Here is a 27,764-nt window from a genome sequence, read left to right as displayed (position 1 = left end):
AGAGTCGGTCTCAGCTGAAGTGTTGCTGGTGAAGAGCACACACCAGCTGTCAGTGTGGGGGGGAAAGGAGAAAATAGCTTTCATCAGCGAGGGGAGAGGACAGTGGAGCCACAGCGAGGCAGAAAGTGAATCAGCCATACATTCAGGAATGGCTTCACATGCGTAAACTAGAATTTGGCTGCACGACTCCAGGCTGATGCGTAATGTAATCGAGCTGCTCATCCTCCCTGGAGAGTCCACAGACGAACACAGCAAAGCTTCCAACAACAAATCCTTTCAGCTCCCAGAATTCTGCACCGTCCAAAACCAGATTATCGTAGCTTTATACCAAGTAGTCGCTGAAAATTTAAAGGAAAAGCCTCCTGATAGTTTTACATAACGCCGGGGTGGATTTGATGTGAACTGGGTTTGACTGGATCTAGATTTCACTTCTCCGTCTGAACGGCTGAAACCGGGTGGAACGCCGCCGCCCTGTTGCTTGTGTTTTTGTTGATGGACGAAATTATGGGATTTGACTAAGAGGATTAAAATGACAGCAGTTAATGAGACACAGCTGGGACTGGATCACAACAGACAAAATTGTAACCCCCCCCCCCCACACACACACACACACAAACACACACACACAACCTCAACCCCACTGGAGTCACAAATCCATAAATACATAAACAGAAAACACAGGCGCGCAGGGGCGTGCGCAACAAAATGGGCACATATGCTGTCTTTCTTTTTTCCTTCTAACTTACACTTCCAGGCCAAGAGGCAAGCTGCCACTCTGCACCACGGAAAGCTTATTATGGGGTTTAATATCTCTTTCAAATGGACCAGATTAATTTATGTCCTTTCTGTTGGAGTTGAAGTATTTAGCCCTACAGGACACACTGAGTATAATAACGCAACTCTAAGCTCCATCCCCCCCCAACCTGCTTTAAATGGAGTTATGGGAAGGAAGAAAGTCGATAAATATCCCTGTGGTAATGAGGCTTCTGATGTTGTAAATTGAATTCAAGGTTGATCCACAGCATATTATGTTGTGAGTCCATAATTCCGCATCTGTATTGTGCGTGGTCTGTGCGAGGAGCGGCAGGATAAACAGGAAAAGCTGCCATCGCCACCTAGAAACATAAACTACAGCATCTTCCTGTATTAGCATAGAAATTGAGAATGCGATCAGCCCGCAGAGTTAAAGTCAGCCGATCGGATTCCGTATCAGACGATGACTCAGCTGATTCCCTCTTTACGCAAGAATGGGCAGGTTTCAAGCCCGCCCCGCTGTTTAACCCGGCTGCGCTCTCCTCTCCTGCCTTTAATGTGCAGCGCTATGATCTGACTGAGGTAAACAGGTTCCTCTGTGACCGGCTGATGCTTTGTGCCGTGCTCCTCTCCCTGGCTTCCTGCCCTGGCTTCCTTCACCGACAGCCGTTCCCTGAACACCTGAATGTTTCCCCAAAGCAGTCCTGACTGAAATACAATGCTTCTCATAACCTAAATGTTTGATTTCAACTCCAATATCAGAGGTGAATCTCAGCCCCAGTGAATTCTCCTGCATCTCGTGGGTAACAGAATGCGGTTCTTTAGCTGTAAAAACCCTCCAGGTTTTATTTGGTTTGTTTTCTCAGGCTACTAGCTAGCATGCATGCAATTTGTTTAATGCTGGGCTGGATGTGGGTTGAAAGAGCATCGCAACCGCTGAAAGAAATAATGCGCTTGAATGCGTTGGCTGCTTTGTGAAGCCAAAGGGGACCGTGCAAAGCTGATGAATGGGAGAATTCGGTCGGAGCTTTTGGAAGGACAGGGCAGCTTTTTATGTTTTGTGATTTAGCCGAGTGATAAAATTTATAGGTAAACGTGTATTTTAAATGCCTTCGAAATGACAGATTATAATCACTACCCCCGGACTACAGGGTCATCTAATATCCTCTATGCTAATATCACCGCCTAATTTATCTCTAGTAACGAGCACAGTTCCTGGCAATTTTCACTCATCTCATTTGTCCTCCAATATTTTCCAAATGTCGAACTCGCCGCCTTTCCCCCCTTCATCTTTCGCTCTTGAGTAATGACGGAGCGGTTGTATCTGACAGTGATGCGGGATGTCCGATGTACATAAAATGTAAATGGCAGCCCCGGACATCACGCGCTCATGATCGGCCTGCAGCCAACCCCCCCTCGAACACACACACTGATGAAAACACACTTAATTTAATTTGCAAGGAACAAAATGGGCCAACATGACACTAATGTGGCTTGAATTTACATGATAATGCAATATGCATGTTAATAAAGAGCCGTCTTGTGTAAAGATTTTAAATAACGTAAGCAACACTTTATCAATCATGGCCATGAGTGCGTCTTAAAGACAGAGTGGCTGCATTCACGCGTTTTCTAACAATCCCCATAACCGTGATGCCTCTGTAAGTGCATGCACGCGTATACAGGCGCGTTCATCAGCGCAAGCGTTGGGATCCAAGGGCGCCGTGCCAGTTTTGAACAACCAGAGCGTTGGGTTGCATTTTCCTCCACAGCGGTCAATAAAAAAATGATGTTCCTGGCAATTTCTTGCAGTGTTTTAATTGCCATTTGTTTCGGTCTTTCGGGGGAAAAGGTCACATAACAAACACACTTTTAACAAAATTAGCTGCGGCTCACCCAGAGATGCAAAATGCAGGATGCGAAAAGGGCTGGAAGATGTAGAGACGAGATGGCGGCGGCGGCGTGGCGGTGAATTTATGATGTCAAGGTGCGATGCAGGCTGTGAAAGCAAGCACGATCAGAAGGTATAACCCTGAGCTTTCCCGTGGCCACCCCTGTTTGGGTTCAGGCTGTAAACAGTCAATGTGCTGCAATATTCAGAGACATACCTCCGTTACAAAGCTCAAGGGCCGCAGCATTATTTAACATCGCCCGGCGATGTGATGAAATAGTGAGATGAATTAGTGTTTCTGCGAGTGCACTCTGAATTCTATTATGATAATATGAACAGACAGCCCATCTGCAAGGAGAAGCAAATGGCGTGTTACTGCTCAACTGATTATTTGTGTCCCTTGGAACATAGATTTCACCACCTGTGCTGATATTCTAATGCAACACGATTTTCTCACCCGCGCTGTTGGCATGACGGAGGACGTGCTCTGTTTCCGGAATGGCCACGCTCCCCCTGAAGGTAAGAGGCGGTGCAGGTGGTGCCCAATGACCCACAAGCCTCTAACATCTCTGGGTGGAAAGCTCATCGAGACTATTGGCTTTGGCTCGTGGAAGAAGAGGGAACAAAAAGTTATGTTTCCATTTCAAATCAGAGTTTCAGCCTTTTACTCACAGCATGCTTCAGTGATCTGAAAAATTACAGGATCCCACCTTTTCCAATTTCACCACTGTTGGACCAGACTGTTGCTGGCGTTTGCAACAATTACCCCAAGGGTGCCAGAGTAGCCGGGGTTATAACTCATTGAGCAGCAATAGTTGCAATTCAGCAAAGGCAATTACAACAACTCCTACTGAAATTCCACCAAAGGTGCTATTAGGAAAAAGCGTCTTCTGGGTCAAGCTTTTGCTTTTTAGCCGCCCACTGAAACAAATTCAGCATCATTACACCCGCGTATTTCTGAGGCGTGTTTATGTTTATTCCCCAAGTGCCGCTGACCTGGCCCAGCCTGCTCACCCAAAACACATCAGTCACACTAACGCACATCTGTCGCATTGCTCGGGCCCACTCCATCACCGCCATGTTGGCCTCTCTCTCCTTGACTGCCCCGCCCTACTCGGAGAGGACAAACAAATCCTCTGATTTCCCTGCAATCTGCAGTCTCCCCTTAGCGTGTTCCGCCGGCAACCCTGCACATCAAGGACAAGCCCTCCACAGGAGGGTTTCCATTAGCGCAGCGTTCTGCTCCTACCAGTGTGATGGGGACAGGGCAGAGCGATGCGCTCCAATTAGAAAAGGAGACACGGGGACTTTGCCCCTGACAAGTTCCTGCTGTTCAAAAAAAATAGTTGTGTGAGCGCACCTCTCTCATATTAAAGAAAGACTGCTTCCTGTCATTCCGGCTGCCTGGAGCCGCCGCTGCTTACTCGCCCCACGGCGCCAAACTGTTTTATATCCCGCCGGCCCTCGCGTTCACCTGTTAGCATGAACCGCTGGTCAACATCGGCAGCAGATTGGCTATGTCCGTAGTGTGTCTTGGCGTCAGCCTTTTCATCCGAGGGCTTCTATCAGCAGCTCCCGCGGCTCTTTCGGCTCGCCCGTACCAGGCTGCGATAGGTTCGGCCAGCCTCATGCTTCACGCATTTGCATGCCGCATGAACACAATCTGGTGCTGCCCGGTGAGAGATCTTTCCATCCATTTGCATTGTTTTTAAGGCTCCCATGTGGAAGGAAACAATTTGTAGCCATAGTCCATCTGATTTGTAATGAGGATTTGTGCCTGTGTGAGGTAAGAGACACAGAGGAGAGCATTGCGGCAACACTCAGGTATGAATTTTTCATCTTTCTTCTGTATAAATAAAACACAACATGGTCCTGATTCAACAACAGGATGGCAAATACCTTTTTTTTCCCCTGTGGTCACGTATGGATGTGTCCATTTTAACGGCGAGGGCTACATTCACTGCCGATATCAAAACCCATTTAAAATCTAAGCTTCAACAGTGGCCCATAAATCTTAGTGCAACCATCTGCATTATAAAAAGAAGGAAGAAAGTGTATTTGTTTGATTATGCAGTCTATCAACTATGCATGAAGCAATTACATCCAACAGCCTTGAGGCAAGGATGAAAATGGGAAGGATGCATTCTTCCAAGGACTCCCTTCACATGTCCCTTCATTAGAACAATTGGGTGCCCATTTGTTCCTGTAAACATTTGTTTAGTTGTTTATTTGTCTGCACGCTTGAGTAAAGAGCAGCCAGGTTTGTGCCCGTCTCAGCTGAGTCTAAAAGGTTTTCTGGCGGTGCTGAGGAGAGTTGAGGAAACTGGCTGCACGGAAAACAGAAGGTCAAAGGTTAAAACGCAAGGGAAGGGTGGGGGGTGGGGGGTTATTGGCCCACGGTGACAGAAGAAAACAAATGAGAAATAAAGTCCTGGAACTGTCGAGGCTCAGATTGATTGGACTTTAGACAGAAGAGGGAATATTTAAATTGGGGGAATGATGGGAGGAGGGGGGGTTTGGATGAGAGTAGATGGAGGGAGAGAGAGGGGGGGAGAGAGAGAGCAAAAGTCGATATGATGGGGCAAGCGAGAGAAAAAGATTTTTCCCAAGAGTACCAACTTCAAAAGCCTTGGGGGGGTGCCTTCACAGAGAACTCTTAACATAATCCTGAGTTCTGTGTGTGTGTGTGTGTGAGAGAGAGAGAGAGAGAGAGAGAGAGAGAGAGAGAGAATGAGAGTGAGAAAAGGGGGGATATAAAAAATGAAAGATTGCATCCCCCACCCCCTCCACCCAATCCATTGATCCCCCAGAGAAGAACAGAATCAATAGGTCATCACCCACTTCAGAGTCTAAAAATTCTGGAGCGTTATCATCATGTTGTGAATGAATGTGTGTGTGTGTGTGTGTGTGTGTGTGTGTGTGTGTGTGTGTGTGTGTGTGTTGGGGGGCTTGCTGGCTGTGTTTCTGTGTACCTGCATGGTTACAGTTACCTCAAGCCCACTTTTGTTGGTTGTTTCTGGTCTGTCTGTCCGTCTGTCTCCTGTTTTTTCATCTGGTTTCCTTTAATCCCGTTCTCTTCCTCTAATCCACTGTGCTCCCCCTTTTCCTCTCACTCCGTCTATGCCCCCCGTCTCCTGCCTGCTCCACCCCCCTCCACCCCTCTCCACCGGTGATGGCTCGATTGCTGCATTGCGAGGAGGAGCTGCGTCTTTTACGCAGTTCTGATTCATTTGGCAGCTTCTTCATATAAACACGTTGCGGCGGACAGACGCCTGGATGTCTGTCCGGGAGGGACAGGGACGTGGAGGACACATCCTGACGTGGGTGGGCCCTGCCCTGGCACCGTCAGACGCTTTTGGCCAGATGGTCCAGACTTATCGGCCACTGTTCATCAAACGCACCCGCTCGCCGCGCCTCTCCTCGGCCCCCAGCACCACGTCACAGTGGAACCAGAGAAAATTAGCACCTAATTATAGGCTCATCTCCGTGAAGGATGGTACTGGTGCTGCTGGTGTGTCAGTGTGTGGAGGCTGGGTGGCTGAATCACTGTGGGATCGTGGCCCGCAGAGCAGGCAGAGGACACGCAGAACGCACACAGAGGCCAGGGACACGATTACACGCGCAGAAAAGCAGAAGGCTCAGCCTCCCTTTTCTGGTCGATTTGTGCCTCAGCCGGGTCTCCTCCTCCCTTCCAGTGGATGCCACAACAGAAACCACTTGTGCCCCGTCTCTGATCCAACAGGATTAATTACACACACACCAGAGGACGGTGCCTCTGGATTCAACGCTGCTTCTGCTCCTTTGAGTAAAGGATGATGTTGTTAATCTTTATTGGAAACAATGGCGATCTGGTGCCGGTGTATTTGTTTGGACTGTAGTTTTAAATGAGAGCTATGCTGCCATCTTGTGATTGCATCTGCACAGAAGTACATTGAAGGCCACCCTGGGCTGCACACTCACGGATTCAAAGGCGAGGAAAGGACGTTTGGAGGTTCGTTTTTATAAGATCCCTATAAGAGCGGTATTCAACTAGTTTTTAATTGTGCTGGTCCAAGACCGGCGCAGTGGTTCAGCTCGTTCAAGCTACTAAAAAATTTAAGAGATTTTTCTCTTGTCGATTCAGAGGATGCTGTGAACAATCAAACTGTTTTAGCCTCAGGAATCATAGCCATTAAATTTTTATTAGATCTGCAGGGACTTAACAAAAATAGGTTAATATAACATTTTTTAAACCATAAAAAAAAAACACAATGCGTCACACTTAAATACTGCTGATTACTCCAACGTTAACATTCACGTTTTAAACCACTTGTTGACAACACAAAAAGACACAGAGTGGAAATTCTGCTGACTGGACAAAGGTCTCAGCAACATTAACTCTGAGAGTTGTAAACCATGCACTTCCCTTCCCCTCACTTTAAAATCCTGGAGTTAACATAAATCTTTGGCACACCAACCAATCTGCCACCGAGGAGACTGTGGGCAAATGTCCTTGCAGGTTTCAAAGCGCTCCCCGCGGCTGCTGAGGAGCGAGAAGCAGCGTTTGCAAAATGAAATACTGATGAATGCATGCACATTTAAGGTGATGGCTCTGGCATGGGGGGGAGGGGGGAGGCTTGGGCGCAGTCTGTTTTAGGGCGCGACCACTTTGTACGGACTCCCGGGAACATTGTCATCACCCCATTTGACGATGATCTGGTAGCTGCCCTTGTCCTTGATGGCGTAGGTGACATTATAAAGCTTGTTGCCCATATGCTTGACATAGACCTCCTCGCAGGGGGCATGGGGTCCGTGCACGCCTACCATCAGCATGTTGGTACCTGCACAGAGCGGTGAGACGGAGCGAGTGATTGCGGTGCTCAGGTCTGTAGGTGGCTGTGTTGGTGTGAAGCAGCGCGGTTATTCATTTTTGGAAAACCTCTCGATGAAATTTCTGTTTGCAAAACAGGACGTGTCACTAAGTCGTAAACACATAAAGATTTAATCGCTCGGTTCTCCGGCTTTCCACGTGTTTATCAAAGGCTGTTTCAGGGTGGGAAAAATTGCCTCTCCTTCCAAAGTTGAGCATTTTAACGGCTCAGATAGAGGAGCTATTATATTTCCTGTACGGAGTTACGGAAATGACGCAAGACAAACAAGATTATTTGAGCCACATGTGTAATAAAAGTTGGAAATGGCAAATTGAGCCTCGTTGGCCAGAAACAAGACCACAAATAAAAGCTAATTTGGTTGCATGTTTGCTCGACGTGCAAATTTGCCACTGTTTGCTAACAAAATAACAGCGGCTCTGGCTTGTTGAACAGCTTGTTTCTCCACCCACAATGCAACACAAGCTCAAAATGGCCTTAATCTCCCATGTCTGCGGAAACCATGATTCCATCTTTTCATTTTGGATTTCCGGGATCGACTCACCTGCTTTGCTACAGTCAACTGTAAAATTGTTTTTCTGTCCGACCAAAGCCTTGGACAGCCCCGTTCCACGACAGACGACCTTGCTGGCGTCTGAGGTCAGTTTTGTAGCGGAGGTGGAGGAGGAAGAGCTGTAGGCACCACCCACTTTAGTCGTCTTGGTGACCGTTTCCACCAAAACTGAGGAGGTTTCGTGGAGGCTGTGTCCCCCCGACAGCCGAGCACCTGTCAAACATGGGGGAGACTGCGGTTATATTATGTCACAGATCTTCAAGCGAGGCGTTACACAACAGCTGCTGCGTGTGGGGAGTTTTTAGTTAAGAAATGCCTGAAGTTTAAGGGAAATGTTCCATATGTGTGTATCAAAAATGCGAGGGTGGCTTCAGGCAGGTCCAGGCCCAGTGAACAGCCGGACCAAAGACAACAGCATCTCCCCGACTGCCACACATTCTCAGAGGAACATTTGCTTCATAATCGAGACAGCTGAGATCCACAGATCAGATGGGAGAATGACTGTGAGGCAGACCTGTGATTTTAGCTTTGAACGGGCTGCCCACTATGTGCTGCGGTCCTCCGTATTTGATGGTGATGAGATAGTTTCCAGGCGCCATGGGCGTGTAAGTGATCTTGAAGCCCTCCGGACACTCCCGACAGTCCAGTTTGACTTTGGACGGCCCGTCGATGTTCACGGACAGAGTGCCAGAGCCGGCATTGCAAGTTTTGACTACAAATTCCGAAGGCACGCCTGCGAGAAAGAAGCAGAGGAAAAAAAGATTAAAAGACTCCTCGAGTATTTAGGAATTTGTGCCACGGTAACAAAGAGCAAAGATACCTGTGGTTCCTCCCTGCAGTCCAGGGCCGTGTGCCGTCACCATGCCTGGGTCTCCGATCAGACCGGGGTCTCCCACCCGCACATTAAAGGGGCTTCCGGGAATGTGGCACCCATTGAACTTGACATCAATGGAATGCACTCCGTTCTCCCGTGGAATGAAGCGGATCGCGTTCTTGTCTGAAAACAACACAAATGTCTGATAACCATCTGATAAATGACGGCGCAGCACAGTCGGGTTCTGAGCGTACCGCTGTCGAGCTCGGTGACATAGCATTCCTCCGAGGAGCCAGATGGAGTGTGAACTTTGGCGTCAACGACGCCTCGAGCCCCGTTGCGCTGCACCATGAAGGACGCCTCCTGGTTTACCTTCAAATCTTTCTCCTTAAAAAGACAGCGAGCGCTAGCGTCAGAACAATGTGTGTGTATGTGCGCGCGTGCCTGCACCTCCAGGGACACAAAGTGTGTGACTCATGCCTGAACCAGAATAGATCGAGCAGTTGGGAGTGAGAGGCAGAAAAGGTCAGAGTTGACAGCGAGGCGTTTAGAGTTTTTTTTTTTTTTTTTGCCCCACCGGTGGACAAACAGCCCTACCAGTCGCAGGAGGCTGACATGCTAAACGCTGGGATGATACTATACTTCACCTTGCTCTTACAGTTAGAACCCTGGAGTGATGTTTGAGTTTGCTAAAAATGTGAGGTTTTTAACAGCCCTGCTGTTGACAGCGGTGAAAGCAATTTTTTTAAAAAGCATTTATGAATTGAGAGCAATATTGTGAGCTGTCGCCACCATCTTCAATAGATGCTTTATATTCTGCTCACTATTTCTTTCTCTCAGAGTGTCAAATAGACGAGCTGACGCACACACACACATACACACAGCTGAGTTTTTGTTAGCCCATATTAGCAAGGGACATTTAATCCAGTCCTTCATCGCCTGTGAGTATCACAGTGTTATAGTCAGGGATGATGCCCCAACGCTGGTATTCAATTACACTTGAAGGGCAAAGGACCAATGGACAGCTGCTCTAACCCAAAGTTACATCCAAACTCTTATTCCGGCCTCATTGTGTCATCTGGGCATCATGTGAACATGGATTTGCAACTCAATCTCTACCTGAAGGCTCGTGACAGTGAGCCTGCGGGCCTCGTCCGACAAAGTAGCGATTGGAACGATGAACGGACTGTCGGGGATGTGCTCGTTGTTGAACTTGATTGACACCTCGTAGTCGCCTGGGAAGTAGAGGGAATATTTACTGACTTTATTGTGTTACTCAGATAAAAGAGGGACAGGGGCTCGAAGGGAAGGTCTATCAACCTGGTTCTTTGACTATGTAGGAGACGCCACAGGAACCATCCTTTCTGTCCTCAAATGAGATCTCAGCTTTGCTTGGACCTTCTACTGCAATGGAAAGGCCACCAGCACCAGCCTCTCTGGTCCAGATGCTAAATTCAGCTGCAAGTTGAAAGAAAATATGAAAATCATCACATAGATTCCTGCAAGACTCAAGAATTTGAACCGTAAAAGTAGACTTTTGCACACTTACAGGGAGCTGCAGCTACACCTCTCTCCAGACCCGGCCCTCCAGCACGGACCTTGTGTGCCCCTCCCTCACCCATGGGCCCTACAGTGAACTGGAAGGGGCTGCCGGGGACGTGTTGACCTCTGTACTTGACGTTGACAGTGTGGGGTCCCATTTCCTGAGGGATGAAGCGAACACTGTAGGTGCTGTTCCCTCCATCCACGATGTCCGCATCCACGGTTTTCCCACCAGGGCTGGTGACCTGAGCCGTCATGGTCTGAGGACCGCACTCAACTGCAGGAGGCAGAACCACGAGTCTTATTTACAGGGCTTTCCATTTTAATAGCAGCTTTTAAATTTGGATTCTCACCCTCTGGTCTGGCAGTGATGCCGGCGAAGCTGCTTAAGCTCTCTCTGCCAAGAAAGTCTCCAAAAACATCTCTAAAGGGGCTTCCTCCTCCACCCACCTGGGTGCTTTCCTCTACTCGGACCTCCCTCTTTGTCTCCCCGGCGCGGGTTTTGCTGATCTCTGTGCGCTCTGTGCGGGTGTAGGTGTGGCTGCTGCGGGTGAAAGTCCTGGTCAGCCTCTCCTGAGCCGAAACCATCTGGAACCAGTTTCCTGCAACGAGGAGACGGCGTTTAGAACGTAAATGAACCCAGCGGGTTCGTTTATTCCAAGAGTGGCTCCTCTACTCACCTGGGATTTTGAGGTTAAGGCCACAGGTGCTGCCCACTGAGGCAAGAGACGATGCCTGCCTTTTCCTGGTAATACTCTCTCTGATCCGACCTTCTCCAGTCACCTTCACTGTAAAAGGACTTCCTGGAAAAAAAAATAACAAAAGAGCCATATATATATATATATATATATATAACAAGAGTTCATTTATAAATCGGTTTCTGTATTTGGATTTTGTGGCTCACCTGGGATGTGCTTTTCAGCAAACTTGATGTTAACATTATAATTCCCAGGTTCTGTTGGACAGTACGTCACTTTGCATGTCCTGTCTTCCATGTCTTCACAGTTTATATCCACTTTGCTTGGACCCTCAACTGACAACGCAAGTCCTCCGTAACCTGAACGGAAGCAAAGATGAGCTGGGATGTCCGTTGCTAGGCCACCCGTGACTGAAGGTGAAAGGTGCCGTCTGAAAAAGCCCACCTGCGTTCCTCGTATCCACAAAGAATTCGGCCATTTCAGATGTGTGTGCCTCCACCAGACCTTTGCCGAACGCCTTGACTCTGCTGGCCTCGCCGATCTCTGACTGACCAACCATGATTTTAAACGGGCTGTTGGCCACGTGGATGCCGTTCTTCCTCACGCTCACTTCGTGCTCGCCGACCTCCTTGGGAGTGAAAGAGATACCTGCGAAAGAAGAAGAGTTGAGCATATCTTTGAAATCCGAGTCAAACCCCTGGTGTCCCTGGATATCAGGCTAGGTGGCATCTTACCAAGGTGTCTGTTTGGCAGCTTCTTGAGCAGACAGGGCTCCTCGTTGCCCGACGGCGCTCTGATACTGGCGGTCAGAGAGCTCAAATCGGTCTCTGTAATCTTAAGGGACACATCAGTCGAGGTGCCGACATTCAGCTGGGATGTCCTGGTTATCGTGTCATCGCCTTCAGATAAAATAAAAGGGGTTTTAGACGAGTGCGAGCCGCTAAAACCAAATTCGTGATGAAAGACCAGCTCCTCACCAGTGATCTTGGCAGTAAACGGACTGCCGGGAATGTGCTTGTTGTCAAACTTGACGATGATGTTGTAGTCTCCAGGGGCTGTGGGCAGATAGGACACCAGGCAGGTGCCATCTTTGTTGTCCTTGCAGGTGATCTCAGCCTTTGAGGGACCTTCCACGGCCAGTGACAGACCACCTGAGAGTGAGACGGGTAATGTCAGGCTGTTACCGAGCCCCACCGTGGTGCCACAAACGCCACAGAACCAACAGGGGCACTACCTTCTCCTGCATTTTTGGTGACGACCGTGAAGGTGGCGGCCTTGTTCACCATGCCGTAACTCAGACCGGGACCGTAGGCAGTCACCACTCCGGTGTTTACGGCGTCCACATAGAACTGCAGAGGGCTTCCTGTGAGAGATAGATGTGTTTATTTACAACTATCACAACTAGAATGAACAAAATCAGCAGGAGAGCTACGTCACAGCTGTCGGACCTGGGATGTGATTCCCTTCATACTTGATGTCCATCTCGTGCAGGCCTCTCTCGGTGGGCTGGTACTTGATGGTGATTGTGCCGTCCTTGTTGTCAGTGATATGCGAGCGGGCGGTCTTGCCTGAAGGCATTCGCACTTCACCTGCAATTGACAGCGGTTTGTTGAGCCAGTGGCCTAAAAAGTTTGTTTTTAAGCGACAGGAGTTCTTTGTCTTTCTGTTTTGAGCAATGGCGTTTGTCAGACCTGTGATTTCTCCTTGGTGTGGCGTGAAGGGGACGAGGAAGTTAACGGGACGGAAGAGAGGATCGACAGTATCGCGGGGAACGACGGGCTCATTTGTGGCCTGTCAAGACCGAGAGGAAAAAAGAGAAAACAGTGGGTTTCATGAAACTAAATGACAGAAGAATAGTGACTATCATGCACGGGGCCACGGGATAAATGCTCTTTCACCCACCACCACATGGAAGGGGCTTTTAGGGATGTTCTGGCCTCCAAAACGGATGGTAATAACATATTTCCCAGGCTCAGGGGCGGTGTAGTAAATGTCAAAGGTCCCATCACGATTCTCCACCACATCCATGTCCAGCTCCATCCCCTGTGGCGTCTGCACCTTGCAGGTCACCTTGCCCTTCCCAGCAGCCTTGGCATCCACTGTAATAACTGTATCCTCTGAGGTCTGCAGCTTCTGCAGGTTCGCTGTTAAAGACAGAGAATAAAGATGAAGGTTTGCATAAATACATGAATTATAATGCGTAACAGCCACGCAGACATGAAAGATGCCCCGGATACTCACACACGCCGTGCCCTCCGATAGAAACTGCAAATAAAATGGGGGATTTTTTAATATAAACACGCTATTTTGATACTTGTTTGTGTAGGAATTGCTCCCATTGATGTTTAAGTACCTGTCAGGAGACATTTGCTGGCATCTCCAGTGGGCAGAGACTGAATGCGGTATGGAGAATAAGGAATCTCATCTCCTCCATATTTAATGGTGATTGTGTACGGGCCCGTTGAGTCCGGCACATAGGAGACCGTGTAGGTGCCGTCCCTGTTGTCCTGGATGGTGGCATTCTTTGGTTTGCCCTCCGGGTCCTAACAACATACGGTGTTGAAAATGACTTTTACTTTGAGTTAAGTTTTTTTTAATGGACTGCAGGGGATTTTGAGTCAGTTATTTTATGTATTAATCCAAATGAAATGGTTGGCTCAATCGTATCTGCCCTCACCAGAATCTGCACAGTGAGCAGTCCTTCTCCGGCATCACGGGCATCAATAGTGAACTCCACAGGCAGACTCGCAGACACGCCTTTTGTGTCCAGTCCAGGGCCGCTTGCACGCACTTTACTGGCGTCGTGCCCGGGCTGAGACATTACCTTGAATGGACTGTGCAAGAAAGCGAAATGTCAAGTGTAATTACTAAACACGGCGCTACAGAAGACAGAAGCGGGAGTAGAAAATTTGATGAAACGCGCTCTTTCAAATCTAGCGAGGCAGAGGGGAATTTAAATGAAGACATATCCGCACACGGTGCCAATGCCTTTCCTCTTTTGCCCAACTGATGCTGTACCTGTGCGGGACCTCCTGCTCTGCATATTTGACGGCGACAGCGTAAGGACCATCCTGAGCTGGGGTGTAATGAACTGTATGAGTGCCATCGCCATTGTTTTTCACACCAACTGGCTCTGCAGTGCCTGGAAATAAGACATTATTTCAACTTACGCACGCTTCCAGTGATTTTCCAGCATGTGGTAGGACATGTTTTTGTCTTTGGGCTGTTACGCTCTATCTTCTCACCTGTTGGGCCATAGAGTTTGACATCCAGAGGGGCCTGTCCGGCCTGGGTACAGTCTACTGTGAAAGTCTGAGGAACGTGAGCTCTCACTCCTGTGCCCAGACCTGGACCTGAGCATTTCACCTTGCTGGGATCCACAGGGTCCTTCACTGGAACACGGAATGGGCTGCCAGGGATGGGGTGACCTCCGTAGGTAATGTTGACGTCGTAGTCTCCGGGGGTGAAGGGGATGTACTCCACACTGCAGCTGCCATCCTTGTTGTCTTTGCATGATATTTTTGCCTCTGATGCTCCCTCGATGGTCAGCCCCAGACCTCCTGTACCGGCTCCTCTGCAGAGCAGACCACGGGTTTTAATTCATTTTTATTTTTATTTTTATTGATGTCTGTGTCATCTTCGGCACTGATTCTCCTGTACCTCGTCTCCACGGTGAAGCAGTTTGCCTTGTTGGTAATTCCTCCTTCCAAACCGGGCCCAAAGGCGCGGACCCTGCTAGGATCACATCCCTCCACCACAGATACTCTGAAAGGGCTCTTTGGGACAGGCACGTCATCATAGAGCACCTCAATAAGATGGATTCCTGCACATAATACACAAGGCAGCTGATGTTAAACCTTTCTTCCTTTCAGCCCTCAAAGCAGGAAAGCATTTCCTATCTGTGTTGCTCGCTATGAATTGTGAGTCACACAAATTCCCTTTTAGGGAGATAAACATCTGTTTATTTTTTTAAAAGTTGGCACCTGGAGCATATGCGCTCGGTTTAATGTACAAGACATTACATCTGTTCCCAATTCATTATTCTGTTGCAACATTTTTCTCTCAGTGGGCCTATATTTCAGATTTCCAGCCTCAATCCTATGATATTAGAGCTTGTCTGGCAGTGGAGGAGTGCTCTGTGATCCCCTTTGCTTTGTGTTATAGGTCTCTATTAATAACCACGTCAGCCCCCCACTCTATAGGTCTGTGCAGGCAGCCTTCAACACACATACCTGCCTGGTTAAGAGCTTCTGTCCCACACTATTTATAAAACAGAGCCTGTCTGCCTCCCCGCTCTCTAGCCCTCACATCATTGCACCACTGCATCATTCTGTATTTATACCCCCTCTCTTTCCCATGCTTTCATTCCTCACTCAGCTCTTTTATTCCCTAATGCTGCCCAAACAAAAACCTGTTAATGATTTCCCATCTGTCTGGTTGTACTCAACCCGCAGCAGGTGTGGGGTTTGTTTTAAAGCCACATATTTGATATCTTAGTTCAGTGTCTGTAAAGCTGTGGTTTGGACTGGCGTGAGGAAATGATGCAATGCTTTTCTCCTACCATCCTCAAAAGCTGTGTACTCCACTCTGTAGGTGCCGTCTCCTTTGTCCGTGATGTAACTTTCTGTTTTGGTGCCAGAGGGATTGATAACGTGCACCTTAACGTGATTTCCTCCAGCCTTCTTGAGAGCGTGGGCATCGACGATGAAGTGGGTTGTGACATCTCTGAGGACCCCTAGATTTATGAAGGCACCTTTAGTTGATCTATTGCTACAAGGTCCCGGAACGCTCAGTCATGTGTGGTTATATGAACTGAAGTGCGGACTTGTTACCTCTGGGCTCCACTCCTGGGCCATAGACGTGCACTCCACTGGTGTCCACAGACGGATCCACCTGCAGCACCTTTGGAAAATGGGGAATCATATGGCCGCCGTACTTGATGGTGATGGTGTGTGCTCCGTGGAAAGGTGGGATGTATGTAACAGAGAAGGTCCCCTCTGCAGTCTTCTGAATGTGCACCTCCGCTTTAGCCCCGGTCTCTGACACAATCTCAATGGTGAGCTCGGCTTCGCCGGCCCGGGTGCAGTCCACAGTGAAGGTCGCTGGTTCACCTGCCTTGGCCCTCTCCAGGCCGGGCCCGCTAGCTGTCACCTTGCTGGGGTCCAAAGCCATGCGCACTGGAGCCTTGAAGGGAGAGCCAGGAATGTGCTGGTCTGCAAATAGAATGTTGATGGCGTACTCGCCAGGCTCTGTGGGCAGGTAATAAACTGAGCACGAGCCATCGCCGTTGTCCTGGCACTCGATTTTGGCTTCGCATGGACCTTCCACAGTCAGGCCCAACCCGCCTGCACCAGCACCTTTGGTGTCGATAGTAAAAGGGGCTGGTTTGCCCACAATTCCTCCCTGAAGGCCCGGACCAAAGGCTCGCACCTGTGATCCAACACATTTAAAAAACATCAAAAAGATGTCTCTCACCTTTAGCTTAAATGTTTCAAAAAGTCAAGAACAGCATCCATTTTTCATGATTTTTTTTTTTACCTTTGAAGGATCAGCAGGCATCACTGCTTCAACCCCAAAAGGGCTTCCCATCACTGGATTTCCATCATAGCTGACATCAACCTTGTAATGCCCCTCCTCTGGGGGAATATACTTCACACTGTGAATGCCCTTGGCTTTGTCTGACTCCAGCTTACATGGGATTGGGCGGCCAGACGGTGAGGTCATTTTCACACCAACATTGCCCTGCCCTCCGGCACCCTTTGTGTTAACCGTGAACTCCTGATCCTTTCCAACCTCCACTTCTGCAGCAAATGACCACCATAAAACATTTAAACCCTCAGTTGCTCTTTGACAATAAACATAAATGTTTGACATCTGAAACTTACTGTTGTCTAATCCGTCCACTTTCACCTTTCCGATATCCAGAGGTGGCGCCACGGTGATATGAAAGGGACTCTTGGGAATGGGATCGCCTCCGTGAGTGACGGAAATTGACATGTTACCCTGCAAGGAAGCAAAAATAAACAGTAATATCAGCAGATGTAATATCATTACAGAGTATAGTCATATTCCACTGCAGATTTCCTGTGTACACAGAGAACTGCGACGTTAATAAAACTGTTTTACCTGTTGAAGAGCTGTGTACTTGACAGTGTAGGAGTAGTCGTGGTTATCGATGATCTCAAAGTCACGAACCGCCTCTCCCGGCCTCGATGCTGCAAAATGCACCTCTGGCTTGGCCTTGCCAGCTCCCTTTGTGTAGATGGTGAAGTGGGTTGGAGTGCCCACCTCCACTCCTGAAACACACATTCTCTTAAATCTCATACTGCTGCTTCGAAATGAAAACACTTCTGTCCGAGGGTCCCACCTGTCTTGTTGAGTCCGGGACCCTCTGCCCTCACTTTGCCAGCATCGTGCGACGGGTCTACTTTTACTTTGAATGGGCTGATGGGAATTTCCTGTTAACGTCACGACAGAAAAGATCATTCGAGACATCGCTCGAGACTTAACATGTTTTTAAAAAGCTGAAACTGCATTTTTACCTGCTCTGCAAACAGCACCATGATGGTGTATCGGCCCGGCGCAGGGGGCGTGTACTTGACAGTGAAGGTGTCATTGTCATTCTTGATGATGTCAAAGTCAATGTCGGCCTCGCCAGGGCCGACCACCCCTGGGGCACACTTGATTCCGATGCTGATGTCCCCTAACGGTGCATAGAAAGAGTTCACCGAGGTCCTTTGAAAGTATACTATCTTCATAAACGCCTGCCTTGAAGGGGGGGGGGGCTCTTCTACTTCCTCAGACAAATTCAAGATCTATAACTCTTGCCACTGATTTTCAGAAAAGCCACGATTTGGCTGTTTTTTTTGTAAACGCACATTATCCCCTCCTGCACGCATCCTCACCTTGACCGGCTTCTCCGCAGTCCACGGTGAAGTAGGTGGGTTCGTTAGCCTTGAGCCCAGTCTTCTCCACTCCAGGCCCATAGACCTTGACTTTGTCTGGATGAGAACCCTCGCCAACCAGCACCTAATAAATTCACAGTGTACTTGAGACAAATGCAATTGCTTCAAGTGCAGCTTGTGCAGCACTCCTTGAGTCTACACTCTGGAGTGTTGGCTATAATAAACGACCTGAAGTTGTAGGAGAGCAGCGTTTGCCTGGGTGTGCATAGGCGTTTTTATCCTTACCCTGAAGGGGCTGTTGGGCACATTGACCTCTCCCCAGGTGATGATGATGGTGTGTTTGATAGGTTTGACTGGAGTGTACACACACAGGTAAGTGCCATCCCTTTTGTCTGTAATTTTAATGTCGATGGTGCAGCCTTCAGCATCCTGAGCAAATTTAAATGTATGTCAGCACAAAACACGTGTCTTCACTGGTTGATACAAATATTTTAGCCAGGGAAAATCTCCAAACCTGGGCATAAATCTTGAGTTGCCCTTTTCCTGCCATGCGGGCATCGATGGTGAATTCAGTTGGTTTGTTCACAGTGACGCCGGTGGGTTTAAGACCTGGACCGTAGGCTTTCACCTAAGACGTCGAATTTTGTTAATTAAAGTGACAAAATAAGTCATAGAGTGCATTAAAAATTCAGCAATCACCTTTTCTGGGAAAGTGTCATTGGCAGCAGGAAGGATGTGAGCAATGAATGGGCTGTCTTTAATGTCCTCGTCGTCGCAAATAACGTGCACGGCATAGTCGCCGGGCTCAGTGGGCCAGTAGTGCACGTCGCAGGAGCCGTCGCCTTTGTCGTCACATTCAATTTTAGCCTGTGATGGGCCTTCAATGGAAAAACCTGGCCACCAAAAATCCCCAAATTAGCGTCTCCCACTTTCATTCCTAAGAGTTGCTCTCACTTGCTCGCGGCTCACCCAGAGTTCCGACATCTGTGCCGATCGCCTCCACCACAAAGTCGGCAGATTTCCCAACCATGCCTGTCTTCAGACCAGGACCCCAGGCTCTCACCTTCTGAAAACCTGCCTCCCCACCCACTTCTACTTCAAACGGGCTGCAGATCACAACAATACGCAGTATTACAAAGAGCATATGCAGATGTGCACTGTTACAGAATACCTAGAGGCAGAAACTGAGAAATACCTGCGTGGGATGGGATGGCCTCCCCAGGTGATGCTGACAGTGTATTTACCAGGTTTGAGTGGGTAGTATTCACAGTTATAGACACCATTTCCTGCATCTTGCACTTTCACTTGCTCCTCCGCTCCAGCTAAACACAAATAATGTAATTAATCTGCATATAAATCTAAAACATTGTGTACAGATTGATGCATGGCTCTCAATTACTGCCCTTCAGAGAAAAACCCAGAGAGAAACAATCCTTAAAATGTATGAGGCTGGGAGAGGAGTTCTACACAAGAGAGAGAGAGAGAGAGAGAGAGAGAGAGAGAGAGAGAGAGAGAGAGAGAGAGAGAGAGAGAGAGAGAGAGAGAGAGAGAGAGAGAGAGAGAGAGAGAGAGAGAGAGAGAGAGAGAGAGAGAGAGAGAGAGAGAGAGAGAGAGAGAGAGAGAGAGAGCTGTCTGACTCACTTGGTCCTTTGACAGAGACTTTTAGCTCGCCGCTGCCAGCTCCTTTAGTGAAAACTTTGAAGTCTGCAACCTCCTTTACTCTCACACCTTTCGGCTGAAGGCCTCTTCCCGTCGCTCTGCAGGCGTTCGGGTTCACAGCTGAAAGCAACGACAACAGCAAGTTAAAGAGAGAATCATTTAGACAAGGGATTGATTGTGTAGAGTGGAGAGCCGGTGCAGCGAGGTTAGTAGCAAGGACAGCTCATTCAGGGTACGTTTGGACTGACAGCACCTGTGAACAAGGATGACATTGTAATACTTCGGACGGCACATGTGAGGACAGCACATGAAACACGAGCACGGAACGAGCATGGAACGCTGAACGGGACGTTGACTGAAAGACTGGAAGCGTAGAGAGCATCAGACAACATTTCAGACGCTCCAAAATGTTGACAGCAGGCTTAGAGGAAACACGAGCTGATGCAAATTCAGACTTGACTTAAACAAACTTGTCAACACCGAAAGCGAGATGATGACGTCCGTACAACACTGAGCTTCATGTCCCGCGTGACTAAACCATCAAGCTGCAAGACACAAGAAGAAGGAGCGGACGACTGTGGCACAGAGGAAGAGTCTGAGGGGCGGAAGCGGCCTGAGCGGCCGGCACAAGCTCCTTCCCGGAGAACATACTAACTTGGACGGACAGGCTTTGGGGGGGGGGCCCCCCTGCCACTCTTTGCTCCAGGAGGGGTGCGCACTGTCTGAGGGACTATCTGCAGTGGCGCTCCCAAGGGAGGAGCAGCAGATGGAGCTAGAAATGACAGATAAGGAGGGTTACGAGCTAAAATGGGAGTGTTTTCTCTCCCCTGGAAAATAAAGATGACTGCAGATTGTGATGGATGGATCACCCCGACACTAACAGCGCGCTCAGAAATCACATCTGTCCCACTGTGATTTACAAAACAGACAGCTGGCTCACCTTCAGCGATGTTGACAGTGTAAGGGCTCTTGGGGATTTCCTGCTCTGCAAACAGAACGTGGATGGTGTGAGGGCCTTCCAGCACAGGACGGTACGTGCAGCGGAACACGCTGTCGCCCTTATTCTCAAGGATGAGCTCCACCGTGTCCTTTTTGCCCTGAGGATCGATTATGACCACACTGATGTCTCCATTTCCTGCACCTGAGGGCGACACAAAATCAATAAGTTATCACAGGATGATTCAGTTCAAAATTCCACTGCTTCCTTTGGTCTCAACAAGACATCAAACGCCTTATTTGATGGAAAGCAGCTGGGTTTGCACTACTAACCAGCAGTGTAGATGTCGAAGTAGGTGGGTTTGTTGGCCACATTTCCTACGGGGTCCAAACCTGGCCCCCTGGCATGCACCTTGCTGGGGTCACCCATATCTTTAGCTACATTGACCGTGTAGGGACTCTTGTCGATAGCCTGGCCAGCAAACAGCACCTTCACCTGAGGGAATCATGACAGGAAGATGAATGGCTGCATTTGTTTTGGTGGAAGGAGAATATTACACAGAAACTTTCATTACCTTGTGAACACCTTCAACCTTTGGAACATATGTGACCGTGTAGGTTCTACTTTTATCTTTGTTGGGTTTGACCTTAGCCTAGAAAACAAGACGTGTGCAGTTGGATCAAAGATTACATGGAAACCATTTTTCCTAAGATTGGAATTATTTAACCCGGCTGACAGGCTCTGTGATGTGGATGTGATGTACCTCCTCTGTATGTCCTTCAGGATCCTCCACATAGACGAGGACTTCACCGCTGCCAGCTTCCGCGGTGTCTACAGTGAACACAGCCGGCTGCAGCACCTTGTTGCCGTGAGGCTCAATACCTGCAATGACACACGTGGTGAGACATTCTGCAGCGCCTGTGGCAGGACAAGAATCAATACAAGCCTTTCTGAAACTGCATGAATTATTCATTTATGACCTCTTCTGAACTATGTGGACCTTCTCAGGCGGTGCTGAGCTACCCACCAGGTCCATACGCTTTGACTTTGTTTGGGAAGAGCTGCTTGGGCCTGAGAGGAGCTCCAGGCTTCAGCTTGGCTTTGGGAAACTGAGACAGGTATGTCATCACAGAGTGCTCGTCCACATCTGGATCCACAATCTCCTCAGGGGCGATTACCTGGAGCACAAAAATACAACTTACAAGGGTGCGGATTATAGTGCTAAAATCCACCTGAAATAACCTCCAAAACAATGATAAAAGGTATTCTATTACCACATTAGGATCTAATAAGGATCCCCCCCCACCCCCCACCCCTCTCTTTCTAGCGCTGTCCATCTCACAGTTACACAACGCCATGTTCTACCCAGGTTATATTTAACCCCTGGACTGCAGGGTTAAGAATTGTTGCTCTCAATAAGCTGGCCAGGGGGATTTATCCTGAGCCAGTTCTCTCCCTCAACTTCACACCATCACAATGGAATCCCCCCCCCCCCCAGCCCACAGAACCATGACATACAGCCCAAGGCTATCTCACCAATGCTAAGCCTCATAAAGAAGAGCCAAAGCTGTGTTTTAGACAAACAAGTCAGCATCAACATATGAAGAAAACAGGTTTTACTCCAGCTCTGTTTACGTTTTTATTTTGATGAGCGGAGGTATATTCACACTTCTGTTTCCCCGGCTAGCCAAGAGAAACTTCGCACCTCCACAAATTCACAATTCTACTCAATAAAACTCCTGCAAACTAACTTACTGTGAGCGCCAATACAGTAAATGGATTAGACGTGAGTTGGGTAATAAATATTTCATGATACTCTCCAGCAGAATCTCCTCAGAAAAAGCATTGGGCTCCATATCATGCACGGTACAGCCTCCCTTTGGCTCAGTGCACGGTCCTGCCTTACCCCTGCTCAGCTCTGCCTTACAGGTGTATGCACATGTGTTCAGGCACGTTTGCATTTCAAATATGTTATGTTATATGCTTCAAACGGCGTGCAAGCGCGCTGAAGCCTTCAGATAACAGTTCTTGTTGCCCCCTGAGATCAGTCCTGCTGGTCTGCTACCTCTCTGTCTTACCTGAGGCACGCCCAACCAGTCGTCAGCCTGTTGCATGGCTTCTCTCGCATTCTGCACAGGCTCATTTGGGTCCCAGTCTGCCCAATCAGGACACAAACCTGGCAGGAGAACAAACCGAATGATTAGATCAGCACAAACCTGGACGGGACTGTAATAAGGTCACGCGGGCAGTGGCCATGATCTGCCTAACACCTCCCACAACAGCGCTGCTTGACCTTACCTCCACCGCTCTGCTCCTCCGAATTCAATGAGGGCCTCTCTCATATAATTAGAATGAACAACCCCGAGGTGTGCAAGCACTCTCGCTGTGACTGAAGCTAGCCTACACTATGCTAATACCTAAATTGGATTAGAGTTAACAATGGAGTGGCCACTCACTAAGACAGCCCATACAAGCACACGACAGAATACTATCATCCAATTAAAGTGCAGCATTAAAATCAGGTCTGCAGGGCAAAACAGTGCTGTGAGAATAGAAATAAAGCTGCAAAACTCTCATTCATATAACATGTACTGCACAGCATGCAACACTATAGTTATAGACGCTATAGATACAAGATGGCACACATGTGCTGAAGTTACAATGATTTTAGACTTATTTGCAATCTATCATTTTCTTTACATATATTTATCTAAACCACAACAGTCTATGTTTCACAGTAGTGGTTTGGTTTGGTAGCCAGTTATCCTCCAGTTTGGGATTGACTGATGAAACAACACAACCTTGTATGGTCAGTATTACAGCACTGTTTGAAAGATGTGTCTCCTCAGATCAGTGTCTCTTATAAACACCGTTAAACATGGCTCTGTGCTCCTCCCACTACTCCTCCACCTTTCTCTCTGTGAAGCAAAGGGAGGGAGAGTATTCTGCAATGCCGTTTTGGAATCAGAACCCCCAAATTGGCTGTGAATCAAGTTGTGGCCTTGCCGTCCATGGATCTGCGGCTTAGGCACCTCCCTGTGACTGATCACTTTGCATTTTGATGCGGTGCCAAGTCTCCCCCATGACAGAAGAAGAGGAATGCATCCAAATTTGGGGGTGCTGTGTGGAAGCATGGCTGGAAAGACTAAAGCCGGGTTAGGGCCTGAAGCAGTGAGGCCGAGGGCTTCAGCCGCTGTAGGACAGCTGGCGGGGACGCCGTCCAGCCGTCAACAGCGCCTCGGCAACGCGTTGACACCACCTAGGCCCCAGGAGCAGATTTATGCCGGCTGACATCTGAGTCTCAACCTAGAGTTTGAGTGAGTGCGCTCCAGATATTTAGCTCTCATTTCTCCACGATGACCAAAGGAAACAAATACTCATGACAGAGTGATAATGTTTCCGATTTCCCGTCTGGCCCCGGCTGCTATAGCAACCAAAATAAACGGCTACATACAAAGACTGTTAACACTGAATCTGACTCAGCAGTTCCTCGGCTGGGCCTTTTAGACCCAGATCAGGCGTCTTACCAGGGGCGCAGTTGTCCACCAGGGCTCCCAGCGCCTTCCCATCCTGCCAGTCGCGGTTGAAGTTATTAATGGGCAGCTGGGGCACCTTGTTCTGAATCCAGCCCAGCAGGCGCTGTTTGGGCGTCAGCTTCTTGGTCTCCTCGTCGTCCTCGTCGTCCCACATGGGCATGGAAATGGAGTAGTGCAGGATGAGAGTCCAGATAAGACCCAGGATCAGCTTTAGATTCCCATCCACAATGGCTTTGCTATCTGTAGAGGGAGAGTGGGAACAACACTTTTCATGGGGATTTAGAACTTTCAAAAGTTCCCATAATGCAGTGTGTCCAACAGCATTTCATGGTATAATATTATCATCCAAAAGTAGCTTTTTCTGGCTCTTTTAGAAAGTGTTTATCCCACTGTTAAATTGGCTAATATTATTATAAGAGGCGGCCTGCAGCAAAACTAGAAAACATGAAACCTATTATCAAATGTGGGGGTGGGCCATATTAGGAGAGTTTGTCATTAAGCAGTCTAACATTTGGTTATTGTTATATTACATGGAGGTTGGTTTTGTTTTTTTAAATATAAATTTCAGCATTGTAGCAGGGTTGAGAGTCGTCCAGCCGCATTTCTGAGCAAACTTTCCTGTTCTGCAGAGATGACCAGGCTATTCTGAGCCGAGATATAAACAATGATGATTGACTGCTGAGATGACAAGAATCTAATGCCCCTCGCAGCTTGCCTCCCCTCCCCGAGCCCCTTCTTCGAGGGCAGCTGTCCAACTGAGGACCCCTGACAATCTGTCATCTAGTCACAATGTTGCTGTGAGGGCTGTGACAGCTGAGGATGAGCCGACGTGGGTCCTTCTCTGCACGAATACCGCGAGGATTCAAATTAGGTCCCAAACTCGCGGTGCTACTATGTGATAAATCAAGCACAAGGAGATTAGATTCATTGACAGCGAGCAATCAGCTCATTTCCCCTGGTTCTCCAAGGAGGAGTTTGTCAAATAAGCCATTTTAAATCTACTTTCATTTAGAAATCCAACCATTTAAGCAGAAGAACCTCTGAGGAGCACTTGACTTAAATGTTTTATCGACATATCTTGGGTAATTCACTCTGGTTAACTCGGTAAGATCGTCCTAACAGAGGGACTGCTGGCAGGTGTTTATCAGGGTCGGCTTCGCTCAGACTATTTATCTTCCCGGCGTTCCCGTCAGAGGCCATTGTTTGATGTGTTCCCCTTTGACTGGCACAGGCAGGTGGTGCAATGTGGCTCAGCGTGTTTTTTAAACCTGCTGTTCGGCTTTAAGGCCAACTGTTCTGTCCCAGAAAGATCTGTTAAACTGGGACACCACGCCACATGTGCAAATGAGCCAGCCGTGTTTTTTCAGGGTCTCTGGGTCACCGGAAAGTGACCGAGTCCTTATCTTAAGAGGGCTGCACTTAGAATAGTGCACAGGAGGGAGCAGGCTACAGCGTTAGCTAAAGTGGTCCACATTCTGCCAAAATAGTACGACCACATGCGTCTGTGCTGCTCTAGAGGCAACAGACGTGCTGGCTGTGGCCCCCCACCGACAGAGGTGGTAGTTGGGAGGGTGACCTTTGCTTTTGCAGAAGATTTGAGCTTCTGTCCCTGTTGTCATGCAAGCTCACGACACATTAACCGGGGGCCTCCAAGGGCCCTTCACAGTCTGCTAGCCAGGGCCGCAGCCTTCCCCGGAGATTCACTCAGGCGTGTGTCAGGTTCACCGGCCGCCAAACCAGAAAATGAGTAGATTCCCTTTAATAGCGCTCTTCCTGGATGGAACTACTGGAATATGTCGCCACATTTTTCCCAGATATTCTCCCCACTCTGGATGTGTCACAGATCTCACAATCCTTCACTATCTGTGCCAGAGTCGGACTCTTAAAGCCTACTGGAGCTAATCCTCATCTCCCTGCCTTTTTCTGATGACGCCAACTGTCAACGCCGCCTTGGCATCCCGACCTCTGACCTGACAGGAATCAGTGTTGCCGCTGGTGTTTGCGTACAGTGCGGAATAGGCGTGATAATGAGGGAGAAGCTGCTGCCGGCCTCATTAGCACAGTCCTGACAAATTTCCATTGTGACCTTGGCCTGAGCACAGATTAATGACCTCTCTGGCAACCCTGCAGAATTTTCCAATAAGCTGTTGACCCTGAGACCAGGGTTGTTTTCCACAGGCCTGTGTCCGACTGCTGGCTGACACCTGAGCTGATAACATACCAGCCGAGCGATGCTGGATGTGTCGGCGAAGATATGACAGACTCGTCTGACAGCATTGCTTCTTGTCCGGACCTCTGAACACGCTATGGTTCATGAGGTCATTTCTACCTTTCTGCTATTAATGTTTACTTACCTATAGAGACCAGCTTGATGCGCTCCCTCTCCAGGAATTCCAGCGCCACCGAAACATTCTCCAGCTTCATCTGTCTGAAGTTGGGTCTGGTGTGGTACTTTCTGTACATCTTCTTCTGGCTCAACACTTCGAGGAGAGAGATCAACTTGAGCCCATCGGTGAATTCCCTCTGCAGGTCGGTGATGGTCTTGTTGACGCATTTCAGGTGCTCGTTGCACCACCTGGTGAAGGTGTTCTGTTGGATTTTCTTCCAGGGCGCGTCCTCGGCCAAGTCCTTCTCCGTGGCCGGCATCTCCTCGTCCTCCTCTTCCCCAAAGTCAGTGGCCTGGTAGTACTGCGGGGGCTGCTGCTCATCGTAGTTGTTGCTCATCATGGTGGTTTTATCCGTGTCCACTTTGGCACCTGGGTGACACCGGCTCGGCAGCGCGTAAAACTTTAGCAGGTCGATGACAAGCGCGTCCCCGTCGCGTAAAGTTCAATCTTGGGAGTTTTCGGAAGCGCCCGCGAAGAAACACTGCAGTCAGAAGGGCGATGGATCAAATTATCCGCTTTACAAGGCGAAAATGGGCTGGTCGATGCGGTCTCGGCGGGTCTCTCTGCTCTACTTTAGCCCCGAGAAGTTGCGCTTGGTGTCCGGCGGGCTGAGGCGGCTTCTGTCGGAGTTTCCTCTGGTTAACCTGAATGTTGGGGCTGGAGCACAGATGGGTTTATAAAGGACCCCCACAGGCCACGTCACTCAGCCGCTGTGATCATCCTCTAATCCAGAAGAACCACGGCAGTCGGGCTCGGCTTACTTTGGGGGGCAGTGGGGTACTGATTGGTCAGACTCCGGCGAGCGCAACAGTTGTCGCAAGCTTCTTATTTTTAGACGCTCCTATTTGGGTGTCGGTGGGCTGGGACTGCGTGTGTCGTGTGTAGGTCCGGCAGGCTGAACAATTCAATCCAGAAAAGAAAGGGAGAAGGGTGCTAGACCCCCCCTCAGGTGTCAGGGAGGGGGGAAAACAAGTCCAGGACTGTGGGATTTTTCTCTGCAGGCTCGGGAGAAGCGTCGTCCCAATACGTGACGTTACTCGATCCATACATCAGAGAAAGTTCTGCGGTTCCAGTTTGGCATTAAGCCCGATGTTGAGCAAACACACTTTACCTGTTTGGAACTCGTTTTTCCGCTTCTTGTTGCAGCTGAATGTTGACACGTTGCTGTGCATTCGCGACCGAGCTCTTAAATTCGTGAAATCGCTTAAATCCCGCGTTGAA

General features: G+C 48.8%; 1 protein-coding gene across 2 annotated transcripts; it reads right to left on the bottom strand.

Annotated features, from left to right (window-relative positions):
- Positions 1-6,804: 6,804 nt before the first annotated feature.
- LOC101077561 (filamin-C-like) lies at positions 6,805-27,530 on the bottom strand. 2 transcript variants are annotated; one of them, XM_029842034.1, is made up of 47 exons: positions 26,511-27,530; positions 24,148-24,396; positions 22,699-22,796; positions 21,648-21,798; positions 21,384-21,502; positions 21,195-21,272; positions 20,953-21,115; positions 20,624-20,824; positions 20,339-20,455; positions 19,666-19,803; positions 19,220-19,346; positions 18,994-19,130; positions 18,724-18,917; positions 18,539-18,652; positions 18,310-18,453; positions 18,025-18,148; positions 17,662-17,822; positions 17,487-17,577; positions 17,246-17,415; positions 17,005-17,122; positions 16,658-16,920; positions 15,952-16,549; positions 15,681-15,854; positions 14,780-14,942; positions 14,365-14,693; positions 14,138-14,261; positions 13,797-13,953; positions 13,473-13,662; positions 13,361-13,384; positions 13,022-13,263; positions 12,811-12,910; positions 12,568-12,708; positions 12,354-12,482; positions 12,097-12,270; positions 11,854-12,018; positions 11,564-11,767; positions 11,326-11,478; positions 11,102-11,224; positions 10,775-11,023; positions 10,429-10,698; positions 10,200-10,337; positions 9,999-10,114; positions 9,134-9,266; positions 8,886-9,062; positions 8,580-8,798; positions 8,057-8,278; positions 6,805-7,464 (listed from the first exon to the last, which is right to left on the bottom strand). In XM_029842034.1, the coding sequence occupies exons 1-47, from the start codon at positions 26,881-26,883 to the stop codon at positions 7,277-7,279; spliced, it is 8,232 nt and encodes a 2,743-aa protein (XP_029697894.1). In that variant the 5' UTR covers positions 26,884-27,530; the 3' UTR covers positions 6,805-7,276. The 2 variants fall into 2 exon arrangements, with proteins under 2 accessions (XP_029697894.1, XP_003967562.1); XM_003967513.3 differs by lacking the exon at positions 20,339-20,455 and having other exon boundaries at positions 26,511-27,529.
- Positions 27,531-27,764: the final 234 nt, after the last annotated feature.

This window comes from Takifugu rubripes, chromosome 9, assembly GCF_901000725.2.
Source record: "Takifugu rubripes chromosome 9, fTakRub1.2, whole genome shotgun sequence".
Taxonomy (NCBI): Eukaryota; Metazoa; Chordata; class Actinopteri; order Tetraodontiformes; family Tetraodontidae; genus Takifugu; species Takifugu rubripes.
This window is presented reverse-complemented; position numbering and strand designations above follow the sequence as displayed.